A 13,675-nucleotide genomic window follows, 5' to 3' on the forward strand; every position below is an offset into this window, starting at 1 on the left:
ATGTTACCTGGAGGCTAGGCCCAGTTTAAGTTGAAACTTAAACCAAAAAGAATAGACTCTGTCTTGCCAAGATGCAAAGACAATTTATAGTCAATTAACCAATCTTATAAGACTCGTGCTATAAGAAAGAATTTCCTTAGATTTATTTTACAAGATACAAGGTTACCTGAGTCATCAACATATAATCACAGCTACGAGTATCAGACCTGGGAAGAAAAAATATGACCAGATTGATAAAAAACCTGTGTTCATCTTAAAAGTGTCAAAAAAAAAAAATGTAAATAATGACCCCCTTTAAAAATATACTTTAAGTTAATAGTATATTTTTAAAGGGGGTCATTATTTACATTTTGTTTTTGTTTTTTATGAACACAGTTTTTTTCTTCCTAAGTCTGATACTCGTGCCTGTGCATATAATAAAAGCTTATTGCTTAGGGTTGCAGACATGTCATTGACATATATAAGACATAAAAGAGGACCTAAAATGAACATCAGGGGGACACCATAGGTACTCAGAGCAGTAGTAGAATGAGTACCAGCCACAACCACCAGCTGCTGTCTATCAGAGATAAGACTTAAACCATGTAAGAATGTCATTACATATGGCAGATGCTTGAAGTTTCATGAAGAAGAAGAAAAAGAACTTCTTCATGTGCAGTATAGTGTGATCAACTGTATCAAATGCCTATTGTAGATCTCAAAGTATCATGCAATACTGCCTTTGTCCATTTCAAATTTAATGCAATCTGTTAAATGAATCAAACATGTGTCAGTTGAAAAACCACTTCTAAACCTTGACCGAAACTGCCTGACCATGACTCGAACCCATGTTTTTTAGAAGACCAACTGAGCTATCCGACAGGCTACACATTTTCTCTTTAATAATGAAACAGTTCTAAACCACAACATATTTCCCAACTATATTGATTTGTGTCCTTGAATTTCTTATGTTTACAGAGCATAGTGAATTGAACTCATGCTTATATGCAGTCACAGGATAAGTAAAACGTTCAGCTTGACCAGAACTCGAACCTGTGACCCACAGAATAATGTACCGCAGCTGTAGCGATTAAGCTATCTGGCCGCTTACACATTTTCTCCCCTAAATAGTGAACAGTTCTAAACCATGACAGATACTTTTAGATTTGTTAAATTAACAGATAATTAATTCTTAATTAATAAATAAGAAAAAAAAACCTTACATACTCATAGTCTTAATTAAAATAACAATTTATATATTATTGTATAATCATTTTTACTAAAAAGGGCTTGGACAGTTATTGGTTGTGCCATTATTATAACAGGTCAATTTGAAAGTGAACATAACTGTGCTAAAACATGTACAATATCTATTTTTTGTACAGATAAAAAACTAACCTTTTTTCTATGATAAGAAATTTTATGAAGCCTGACTTGTATTTTGCACCAAGGGCACCGGTCGAAAACATGAAAATGCAACAAACGAACCATATTGTGGTAGATTGTATTTTCATGTTTTCATCTGGTGCCCGCTTACTTTTTGTACTTTGTTGGTTTTCATATGGCACTAATAATCCACTATAAAATTTAGTGCACAAATTTATTCAAGGGCAAGTAACAATCTACTTTATGAAAAGTCTGTTGTCGGGTTGACTCAGGAGACCTGGAGGTTGAGACTGGTGTCCCTCCATAACAAATAGATAAGACAGAAGCTGTCCTTTTCAAACTATGCACATGTTAGAAAAAAATTAGAATAACTATTCAGAATATGATTTTTTGAGACTTTACTAATTATATTGCTTGATCCAAGTTTAAGGACATTTTCAATCAATACATGTATTATCATTTATAACTTTAAATGAAAGTCTCATCCCTTTAATGATAATGACATAACTGTAACTCTTTAAATTCAGAAATATTATAAGTCTCATCATATCAATATACTAAGATATACATGTATGCACATAACATTAATAATTAAATAAATATGAAATCCTAACATTAACATGCTTTTTATAACCTTACAACTGGTAAATTTTATACAACAAAAATAGTAAGTAATACCTAAGATAGACAGAAAAGAACAAATAATTTAGTAAACATGAGTTACTTCCCCTTAAAATATAGAAAACCTAAAACCCAAAAAGAACACCCTAAACAGCAAAATTATGAAATGTTGCAGGCTCAGTTTTATTAAGCCATGCAAATTAATGGTAAAGTATTCATAAAAAATAGATGGACATGTGACAGCAGTAATTGCAGAAAATCGGATAGGTTTCAACATCCGGATACTGGTACACTTTGTAAAAACAAACATTCTGTGCAACAGATAAACGTAATATGGATAAAATCAATAGGATATTCGTTTACAACAGTTCATTACCTATCCTAATATTCATTTGCAGGTGCACTTTCTTCTTGTAGGAAAATTTTGAAAATATATAAATGAATGAAGGGATACGGCATCAATGTAGACCACAACGATATTCGAAATCCGGGTTTTAGTAACTAAGGGACAAGCTGTTAAACTGAGCATGCAATTTCGTGAAAATAATATCACAATGCACATGCTTTTTACATAAAGTTATTAAATACAAATATAACAACATATTTGTTTACTTGATTTTTACGAATCAAAATAAAACTAATTAACACAACATGACATTAACTGCTAATAATAACAGCTCCTTCCATAGGCCAAAATAAAAAGCATTCCATAAGAGACGACGCCACTCACCGGCGTCGCCAATAACTAGGCATTGCGTAAGTTGTGTGTTATTTCTAGGTCAGAGGTAGTAGAGAAGCATTCCATAAAAAAAGCTTAGGCCTGTTTTTTGTCGTTAGTACAAAACTTGGATGAAACTACGTTTCAAGAAAAATCTTAAGTGTAATTTAAGACTAAACTTAGGATTATTCCTACAAAAACACTGGCAGAGTTTTAACCTTGAACTTTCATAATTTATTATCTATTTCAGTTTACCATGCGGTTAGAAAATTGTTAACTTGTTTTATAAAAGAAAAAGTGTGGACTCAATCTTTTCAATAGTTGATATAATTAATATAAATGTTTGAGATGTGTAAAAAATTAAACGATTAAATAGTCTTTGCGTGTAAGCCAACTGAGGAACAATTTTCCATAAACTGTTCACAACAACATCTATTTAACAACTTATTTATATACAAGGTTAGCTTTTAAAAAAGCTAGTAGCGACTCGCTTCGTAATTTTATTCCAGGGGTGTGTTTAAATGTAAAAATGACAGTTCTGTACCTGAAGAGACTTCAGCGAACATCAAAATAAAAGTGACATATAAAGTTACGGAAGCCAGTTCTCTCAGTTTAACAGAGGGGAATATGAGTATATGTGAAGATGCATGTAAACAGATAGAATGAAGTCCCTATGTCTATGCACATTTACTATATGGCCTGTTGACCTTGACCAAAAATTGTTAGATAGGTAGAATTCATAAAGATGTCTCTTTATACAAAGTTAAGTTGTAATATGTTATTTAGTATTGGAATGAGTGACAGACACAAGTCCTATACAGGAATATATTACTGAAGAACTCTCTTAGGTGTGGGTAGTCCAACTAATTGTACTGCGCGACTATTTTCGTGTTTGGGCAATATCTCGCCTCTACAAAAATTTAAAGCGAGATTCTGCCCCAGAACGAAAATATCTCAGAATCAAGCTTTGGCACGTCAATATATTTTGACTAGGGTGTGGGCGAATTTAGATTCATGGGGCATAATCATTTGGTTTGTACAAGTTCTCAAGTCTCGTAAATCCCGGTCAAAATAGACCGGGAGAGACCGGAAGCGACCGGACCGGAGAATAGTATATCCCAGTAAACATTCGGAACTGCCTCGGCCATTATCTACAATATTGTCCTTATCCGAAGACTGACGGAAAGGGCCGAGTAGTTGCGATTGCCCAGTAAATACATACACAAAATACCGGAAAGGATAAACTTACCGGAAAAAAAAAGAAAAAGAAAATATGCACAGAACCAGATGTACACTTATGTTAATTAACCAATTAATTGTTAATTATTTAACTTACTACAGAGAAAACAGGTGAAATCGCTAAATCAAAAGTCAGTGTAAATATGATTTATTGAAAAGAATTCATGAAAACAAATATTTTATCATCTTTGCGCTCAAAGCAATACTTGTTCCTTTTTAAAAATGGCGTGAAAATTGAAGGTTTTTTGACGCTATGTAAGATCAAATTTGATTGGCTTAATTATTTTGGATTCCAGCCCAGACAGATAGATTTTGTAGAAAGCTAGAAGCCAAGCTTCGATAAAATTTTTGGATGGATTCGGAGTTTTAGGTTGTTTCTAAGTAAAATCCTAACGTAATACCGGCTCGCCGTGGCGAGCCGGCATAAATATCTTGAAAACAACACGCGCAAACCCTCAGAGGTCAAAGTAAACAAAAAAAATAAATAAATGAAATAAAATTAAAAAAATAACTGCTTTAATTAAGACAGTCAAATGACAAAAGAGTAAGACAAATAAAAAAAGCATGTGCGTATTATTATTTGAAAACACAACAGCTGTTATTTAGATTGTATGTAGGTCAAGGTCATTGTTCGTCAATCGCATCTTCTCGGCCCTTAAACTTCGGATATAAGTAATGTTATTGTGAATTTGTGATATCTTATCTTCCGACTTGTTTAGAAAAACAGTACATCATAACTTTAAAATATGTAATTCACGAATATTTTAAAACAATAATCTTTATATCTTCCCGATACTGATATCTCGACTGCTGAAACACCGTTTTCAATGGTTCACAAGTTGTTTTCACGTTGCAAGTTATTTGCGAGGAATTTAAAACAGCCGATTAATTAAACTGCACTAATGTACATGTATATACATGTATAATTAGATTCATAATTTATGCATATTATAAAATAAAACCACATTAGAACTGAAAAGAGACAAGATCACGCTGATGAAGTTTTTACCATAATCTGACTTTATACAATTAATCAACAATGTTTTGTTACATGTCGGGTTAATTAAACAATTAATCATTTATCTTAAATGCCGGTTAATTACACACGTTTTTGTAAGTATGCAGTACATTAATATTCATGTATTGTAACTTAACGTGTTGAATAATAGTTTATCAGATTTAATTGAAATATATTTTTTTGCTTCGAACTATTATTTTATTTCATTGGTGGCATTCAAATAACAGTGACGGTTATTTAAAGCTTAATTATTTTATTTTTGTGCCCCCACTTTAGTGGCGGGCATTTAGATTTACCCTTGTCTGTCCGTCCTTACGTCCGTCCGTTCACTTTTGTGTCGCACGTAACTCAAAAAGTATTTGACCTAGAGTCATGAAACTTTACAGGAATGTTGATCAGCATGTGTAGTTGTGCACCTGGGTATTTTCTTCTGGATATTTTTAGTATTTTTAGAGTTATTGCCCTTGACTTAGTAAAAGTTTGCAATTTTCAACTTGTGTCGCATGTAACTCAAAAAGCATTTGACCTAGAGTCATGAAATTTTACAGGAATGTTGATCAGCATGTGTAGTTGTGCACCTGGGTATTTTCGTCTGGATATTTTTAGTACTTTTAGAGTTATTGCCCTTGACTTAGTAAAATTTTGCAATTTTCAACTTGTGTCGCATGTAACTTAAAAAGGATTTGACCTAGAGTCATGAAACTTTACAGGAATGTTGATCAGATTGTGTTGTTGTGCACCTGGGTATTTTCGTCTGGATAATTTTTAGGATTTTTAGAGCTATTGCCCTTGACTTAGTAAAATTTTGCAATTTTCAACTTGTGTCGCATGTAACTTAAAAAGGATTTGACATAGAGTCATGAAACTTTACAGGAATGTTGATCAGCATGTGTAGTTGTGCACCTGGGTTTTTTCGTCTGGATAATTTTTAGTATTTTTAGAGCTATTGCCCTTGACTTAGTAAAATTTTGCAATTTTCAACGTGTGTCGCATGTAACTTAAAAGGATTTGACATAGAGTCATGAAACTTTACAGTAATGTTGATCAGCATGTGTTGTTGTGCACCTGGGTATTTTCGTCTGGATATTTTTAGTATTTTTAGAGTTATTGCCCTTGATCTAGAAATTTTTTGCAATTTTCAACTTGTGTCGCATGTAACTCAAAAAGGATTTAACATAGAGTCATTAAACCTTACGGGAAAGTTGCTCAGCATATTAAGTTTTGCACCTGGGGTTTCGCTTGTGGATAAAACCAGTATTTGTAGAGTTATTTCCCTTGACTTAGTAAAAACTGTTTCATTATGTTATTATTTGTTCCTTGAGTGCTTGAGTTAGAATCAACCAACTTTACAGGAATAATGATCAACATCACTAAAATACAGGAATAATGATTCACATCACTGTAAAGCTATGCACCTGGGACTTTGCATGTGGATTTTTTTCAGTTTTGTTAGAGTTATTGCCCTTGACTTACAGTAGTAAACATTTGCAATTTTCAACTTGTTTATGCATGGCTCAAAAAGTATTTCACTTGTAGGCCTGAAAGTTTACAAGAATGTTGGTCAGCATGTGTACTTATGCACCTTAGGGTTTGCTTGTGGATTTATTCAGTATTTGTAAAGTTCTTGCCCTTTACTTAGTAAAATTTTTAGTTTTCAAAAAATATTTGACCTAGAGTCATAAGATTGACAGAACAGTGACGCGGTGGGGCACCCGTGTCCTATGGACACATTTCTAGTTTTAAACTTTTAAAGGAAGAAAGGTAAAAGCACAAGTTTCCACGTGTATTATTTTATTAGTACTTTTCCATAGGAAAGAGGGATCAATTCCAAAATATTACGCACTCAGTAATGTAATATTGATATATAAAAAAACTAAACTTCAACCGATGGTTCAATACTAGATTGTTTGTTAGATATGTAAACAACGTTGATGATGTTATAAAACATAAAGTTTAAGCGGATATTTCAAGTTCTTCCTGAAGTTCAAACATTAAGCTAAATATCTTAAAAGACTTGTCCTTAAATCAATCGTCTCAAAACTATTCATAATTTTCGGAAAAAGTTCTAATCATGAATTGACCTAATAGCGAACAGTTCAGACCATGTTCACAGAGAACAGGTGTGTCGGTTGATCTTGGTCTGCACTGGTCACACCGATCTACTGGCACCAGTACGATAAGAGTTCAAATGTATTATATAAGTAAGTATAGGTGTACTAGTGGTGTATAAATTGTATATTTCTGTAATGCAAAACAAAGTATATATGTAAATAATTCCAAGTTTATATGAAAATAACAATGACTCACCCCCATTAAAGTAAACATATATATAAACATATCAAAAATATTTTGATAATTAAATGTCAAAGTCAAGAAAATGACATTAATGTATCTATATAATACATGAACATGGATAGTTACATGTTATAAAGTATTTCCAGCTCAAATCATGGAGAATTGTATAAAGTGGTAAACACTATAATGACAAGTGAGCGGGAACGTTCCTGGTTTACTTGCTATAATGAATGGGAAAAAATGAACATTTACCCCTAACCATTCAAATATTCTGACATTTATAGATATATAAATCTTTCTATTATGCTAGATAAAATTGTTACAACATTTTTCACTTGTCATCTCAGAATGTCTTGTTCACTTATCCAAAACTGTTGTCTGTACAATTACTTCAGTGACGGTATAAGGATCACAGTTGGAAGACGGTCGGCGGTCCTCCAAGTAACCGTACCCGTCTGCTGCCACCTGTCGGGGGATCCGGATACTAGCCCCACGATTTGCGATTCCGGCCGAGAAGTCATGGATACTTGAAGTCTCGTGAAGTCCCGTCAGTCGACGAGCGTTGTCTTTCCCTTCTTTTGGGTCATAGGCCCGAATATGTCTTACGTGATTTTTGGATAGTTTCTCAATTGCCTTTTCAATTACCCTTAAATGGAAACAAAAACGTATTACTATAATGTTCAAATAATCAAAGTCATTTGTCCCGAAAAAACACTTTACCCTTTTAAATATATTTTGTTTTATACAAGATAAACAAGACAACATTTACTAGTATTATGAAGCACTCACTTTAAACCACCTTCTTGTCTCATTGCTAGCGTGCTGTAGTTACAATGGGCCCCAGCCCCGTTCCAATCCCCTTCCATAGGTTTCGGGTCTAATGTGGCATTTACACCGAAATCCTCCGCCACTCTGTGCAACAGGTAACGTCCAATCCATAAATGGTCACCCATTTCAATCCCTTCGCATGGACCGACTTGGAATTCCCACTAGAATGTGAAAAGTTCTTATGTTTATTAAGAACTTGTATATATAAATTATACATTACTTATATATTATATATATTTAATTTGTCCATCCGTATCAATCATTTGATTAAAATGCGTTCTGTTAACCATTTGATCATTGTTGTAAACGAGTATCAGCGAAATATGACGGCCGTTCACAAATTCCTTGTTGATATGAATAAATGATCATGGGTACAAAAATAGAACCAAGATGTTTATGTTGGGCATCATTCGCTCATTTGTGTCCATTTAAACATATGATCATTCTTACAAAAATTATAATATCTTATATTTATTTATAGTTGACTTTAGCTGATATGCCATTATTAGTTATGCTACATTGTATATTTGAGTAGAATCAAGGAAAGCAACTCTTACTGTACTGTACTAAAAGTGTTTAAACGTGATTACCTGTCCTGGCATAACTTCAGCGTTACAACCGGCTACTTTGACGCCTGCGTACAAACAAGCTCTGTAGTGAGCTTCTACAATGTCACGGCCGTATACTTTGTTAGCACCAACGCCGCAATAGTAAGGTCCTGAAATAATAGAGAACGATTGATAACAAAAAGAAAAACATTGGTATATTTTAGAAACATCAGTTATGTAGTTAAATGCTAGAAAGTGACAATTACCTATATAAATACAACATAAAATGATACTTTGTACCTTACTCGAGTTGTATTGAAAACAGTAATGGTAAAATGTAAAACTAAAATAATGATACGTTGAAGAGATATCTTTTATATAATTATACTACACGTACACATGTTCTTATGTTAAAGGGGACTTTTTAGGGGTTACCTTGAGGTCCAGGATATCCATTCTTTGGCCAGCCAAATGGGTAACCGTCAAAATCCAGAAGTGTATACTCTTGTTCAATGCCAAACCAAGGTTTTGAGTCCTTTGCCGCTTCCATGACTTTTGCGCATGTAAGTCTTTTGTTGGTTTCTATAAATAGAAAGACAAGCTTTCAAATCATCATAACGAATGACAACGCATGCAGTGTACATGTATTTAGTTATGAAACATGCACACCAAGTTGTGCAACATTTGAAAAAGAAAACATGCGGCAAAGCTGTATGATATAAAGGTTTATATTTTTACAAAAATTAATGATCTTATTTTGTTTGGCCCAAAGAAAGTAATGCAGTACCATAATTTTTATTACCACTTTTAAAGCGTTAAAAGGCCATGCTTTATATAAACGATCCAATCTGTATCAGACGTTAATACTGGGTCATATAACACGCCAATTATAATTTATCATATAATAGTGATCTGATGGGAAAAATAGGCAAACAAGCAAAACAAGTATTATATGTACATTCAAATCGATATTTCCTTATACAACACATTGCTTTGCTCGCGTCATCCAATCACATCATATACGTGCTGATAAACGAATATTCTTAATACAAAATAATTCCGCAAGTTTTGTTATATTATCCTATTCGTACTTTACGAAAGGTAAACATTTCAAATAAAAGTATTCATTTCAATTACATCATTGTGAGCTCTAAACAAGATGATAATAACATTCATGTGATATTCTTAATGTATTAATGTTGTCCTATATTAAATGGAAATAAAAATGGGTCAAAGACAGAAAATGCCGGGTTGCATATGTATACAAAATATCATGAGGCTGTGATGTTACTTAAATTTTCTACCACTGTCTGACCATTGATGTTGAAAATTTAACTTAGTTGGTAAACCTGAAAAGAATGAGCATCAGACCTGAAATGGAATCCCACAATATGGGACCACAGTCATGTCAATGCTGTGAACCACATATCAAGAGGCTGTGGTAAGAAGTTGTTGAGAAAACTGTTAAGAAAATTTCCTACTATCTATTGATCATTAATTATGTCAAAATTTAACTAAGTCGGCAAACAGGAAGTGGATGAGAGACAGATCTGAAATCGAATCCCACAGTATGGGACCATGTGTTGATGCTGTATACCAAATATCAAGAGGCTGTGATAAGTAGTTGCTGAGAAAACTGTTACGAAAATTTTCTACTACTGACCATTAATGTAGAAAATTTAACTAAGTCGGCAAACAGGAAGTAGATGAGCGACAGACCTGAAATCGAATCCCACAGTATGGGACCATGTGTTGATGCTGTATACCAAATATCAAAAGGCTATGATTAGTAGTTGCTGAGAAAACTGTTACGAAAGTTTTTTCCCCGCCCGCCCGCCGCCCAACATTCACCATACTATAACCCGGGTTTGCACCAGTGCAACCCGACCAAAAATGTATTGAAAATGTTAAGACTGGTTACACTGAAGAAAGGTATTTCGAGTTAAAATAGAGTACCTGCAGGTTCATTGTTGTACTTGAACACTTCACACAGCACGAGCTTGTTTTTGCCTCGTCTAAATGGGTCTCTGAAGATTGCACGAGGGTATATATACATGTCCGAGTTCGATCCCTCCGCTTGGTATGTACTCGATCCGTCATAATTCCATACTGGACAATCTGTTCAAAAAAATAAAATAAAAAAAACATGCATATTTATGGTATAGTATTATAATGTCATATGGTATTACACCATTCATCATTCAATGTGTATATCTATATAAACACTTACAGTCTACATTATACATAAGAGAACATTCTGTACCTTAGTAACCACCTTTAAAAATTTCTAAAATGTTCTAATACGTTTTTGAACGATTTTCACAGTATACATACAAAAAGAAATTTTGTTATTAAAATAGTTCAGAAAAAAGTGAAAAAAGCTCATATTTAAATATTTTTAAAACTGAAAGTTTTTCTTTTTCTTCATTTTGATGACATTGTACAGTATACCTTCTGGTTTTTGTGGTTCATATTCTAGAGTTCGACATTTGCTTCTAATTCCCTCTCCTGTACCGTCCACCCAGAGATACTCGCACATAACCCTGTCATCAGGCTGTTCCAGTGACATGTAATGTTTGAGTACATTTTTATCTGTTGATGCCGAGAAGCCACGTAATGCTGCAGATGTAGACATGGTTCACAATAATTCTGAAAATAGTCATGAAAAAAACCATAGTATACTTCAGAGAGTCCCAAAAAACTATGAAATACACTTATTTACAGTGGGGTATTAGATCGCTTGCGTACATGTTTAATGTTAATATACCCATTACTTAAGGGATTTACCCCTTGTGCTTGGGGGCTTGAAGGGGGTGGCAGCAGACCCCACCAATAATATTTTTGACCTAAAAAAGGCCTCAGGTCGACCTTAACTAACGATGAAAAGTCTTTGACTCTATCTCAATCCATTGAGAAGTTGAAACACTTTAAAATCAGTTTTTATGGAAAAATAAGATTTTTGGCAATTGTAAGATGGTATCACATTGCCATGGTAACATGAAATTTGAGACGTTACAATGGATATGGTCCAGTCAACATTTGTGCCAAGTATGAACAGTATTGAAGTCTTTTTTTACAGTTTCATAGCAATTTGAACTTTTAACAGGATGCTTTTTAATGAAAACAGCCATTTTTTACAAAATGCTCATGCAGTAAGAGATTAAACATAAATAGCATATTCTGGTCGATGTATTATCACTATTACTTAGAAGGGTGACAGGAAGGGTAAAAAATTGCAGTCTTAAGACCAAAACTGAGTCAAAATTTCGTCTAAAAATGTCCTCACTTATGACTCGTGTTATACATCTATATTGTAGATTAAATCACTATTTTTTCTCAGGAAACTGAATTTAAATAATGTTTAAAGCCTTAAAGAGACATTGTTGATTGACACGATGTTCACGGTCTGGCTGTAAGAATAAAGGGTGTTTATGTGATCCTTGGCCGCTATTAAAGCGTCTAACTTTTTGTTCAAGTTAATCTCCCTTTGAATATACAAAAAAAGATTTATGTGACCCGAGATATAATTTAGCAAATAGCAAAACTTCGGATAATGGGTCAGATGTTTTATTTATCAGCCTGTATGTAATTAAACTTGACCGAAAATTGAAGGTCGCGATACAGTAAATATTTTCTCGTTTAATTAGTACTTTTAAGATGTTTTTTTTCTTCAAACGAAAACACCTTTATTTGACAATAAAGGTGGTGGCTATAAACCAGGTCACTACATACTATGTTTTTTATTTTGTAGCAAAACGGGATTTAAGCGATTACCTTTCAAGTTTAAACACAATGGAAACTTAAATTCATAGTGTCATCTGATCTAGATATCTTGAATGCTTGGTGATAAGTAATCTAAGTTTCGGGTTTAAATAAAGTTTAACAAAATGTTTCAAAATAATTTATAAATAAAGTTCAGAAAAAATATCTATTTGCTGAATTGGCACATATTTTGTCAGAGAAGGTAACTGCACTTAAACCTCAAGGGGGAACTTAGGGTGGGGAAAGCAGGAAAGCAGGGGTTAAACGTAACATACATCAACGTCTGGATATTGTGAACATCAAATAAAATTTAATTCAAGACCACCTCCCCCCTAGAATACTATTAGCACGTCAAATTTTCTTGGGACTGGCAAAATTCACTAACCCCTCAGATAAAAAACAACAATCTTGAGCCGCGCCTGTATGAAAAGAATAACCTTTTATCTACTAAACACTTATCTGGCTACTATATTACAGCAGCAGAGATTTAGTTATTAACGTTTTTACAAGTTATAATTTAAGCTATTTCGAGTTTAAGTTTATCTCAAATGCGATATTTTCTACGGTTAACATATCAAATTAAGTTACGTAATATACCAGTGGGAAATTTCTTATCACGTACAGGGCACGCTTCAGTAATATATATAATTATATTTATAAGTTTATATTTTTTGAACAGTGCGCGATTGATTTCAAGGTCATATAAATTATACGTATTGTGGTATATTATATATCAAATGTGAAAGAAAACGCGCATCGCTTTAAGTTTATCATTAATGTCCTTCATAATTATAAATTACGCATTTTTATCTAAGATAGTTTAAAATGTGACCTTCACCTCTCTATGACTAACGCCCCTATAGGCTAGTCGGGTCATACCATTTATATTTAATTGCATCTCATTAAGAATAGCAGGTATACATAAATTTTCTTTACCTCGACTCTATATTATGAACGTAACAACAAATATTAAAATGTTAATTAAATTATGACTATTGCTGATAACACGTTATTTGAAGAGATATTTGTCCAAAGTGCGAAATTCAAAAAGAAAGAAAGCACTTTCCGTTTTTGCATCAAACCATTAGACTTTCATGTTATTTACTCATGGCATTAAAGTCATTATATTACATTTTTTCTCTTTTAAAGCCATGTTTGCGTTTCAAACTTTAGTTATAATTCTGACTTTCATGACCAGAAACAAGAACAGTCTGCGTAATAGCGTTCAACTATTTCCGGTGGATGACTAGGAATTGTTTGTCTGTTGTTTTTATGGCAGTT

The 13,675-nt window shown here is 33.3% G+C and overlaps 1 protein-coding gene and 1 long non-coding RNA gene across 2 annotated transcripts; one reads left to right on the forward strand and one right to left on the reverse strand.

Annotated features, from left to right (window-relative positions):
* Nucleotides 1-4,708: 4,708 nt before the first annotated feature.
* Nucleotides 4,709-7,235, forward strand: LOC132757461 (uncharacterized). The gene is made up of 2 exons (XR_009629458.1): nt 4,709-5,222; nt 6,699-7,235. It is a non-coding gene; the product is annotated as an uncharacterized LOC132757461 (long non-coding RNA).
* On the reverse strand, nt 7,227-11,315 carry LOC132757460 (glutamine synthetase 2 cytoplasmic-like). The gene is made up of 6 exons (XM_060748742.1): nt 11,084-11,315; nt 10,589-10,750; nt 9,068-9,214; nt 8,675-8,802; nt 8,046-8,245; nt 7,227-7,902 (listed from the first exon to the last, which is right to left on the reverse strand). Exons 1-6 carry the CDS (start codon nt 11,265-11,267, stop codon nt 7,614-7,616), a joined length of 1,110 nt encoding a protein of 369 aa, XP_060604725.1. The 5' UTR covers nt 11,268-11,315; the 3' UTR covers nt 7,227-7,613.
* Between the last annotated feature and the right edge of the window lie 2,360 nt (nt 11,316-13,675).

The sequence above is a fragment of the Ruditapes philippinarum genome, unplaced genomic scaffold (assembly GCF_026571515.1).
Source record: "Ruditapes philippinarum isolate M1 unplaced genomic scaffold, ASM2657151v2 ctg697_1_1_1_1, whole genome shotgun sequence".
In the NCBI taxonomy this organism is placed as follows: domain Eukaryota; kingdom Metazoa; phylum Mollusca; class Bivalvia; order Venerida; family Veneridae; genus Ruditapes; species Ruditapes philippinarum.

What these genes read in the sequence shown, in the direction of transcription:
- LOC132757460 (XM_060748742.1), bottom strand. Translation starts at nt 11,267, where the DNA reads ATGTCTACATCTGCAGCATTACGTGGCTTCTCGGCATCAACAGATAAA. An exon ending in CTGAAGTTATGCCAGGACAG is followed by an intron (nt 8,246 to 8,674) that starts GTAATCACGTTT and finishes TTCACATTCTAG; the next exon opens with TGGGAATTCCAAGTCGGTCC. An exon ending in AGACAAGAAGGTGGTTTAAA is followed by an intron (nt 7,903 to 8,045) that starts GTGAGTGCTTCA and finishes TTTCCATTTAAG; the next exon opens with GGTAATTGAAAAGGCAATTG.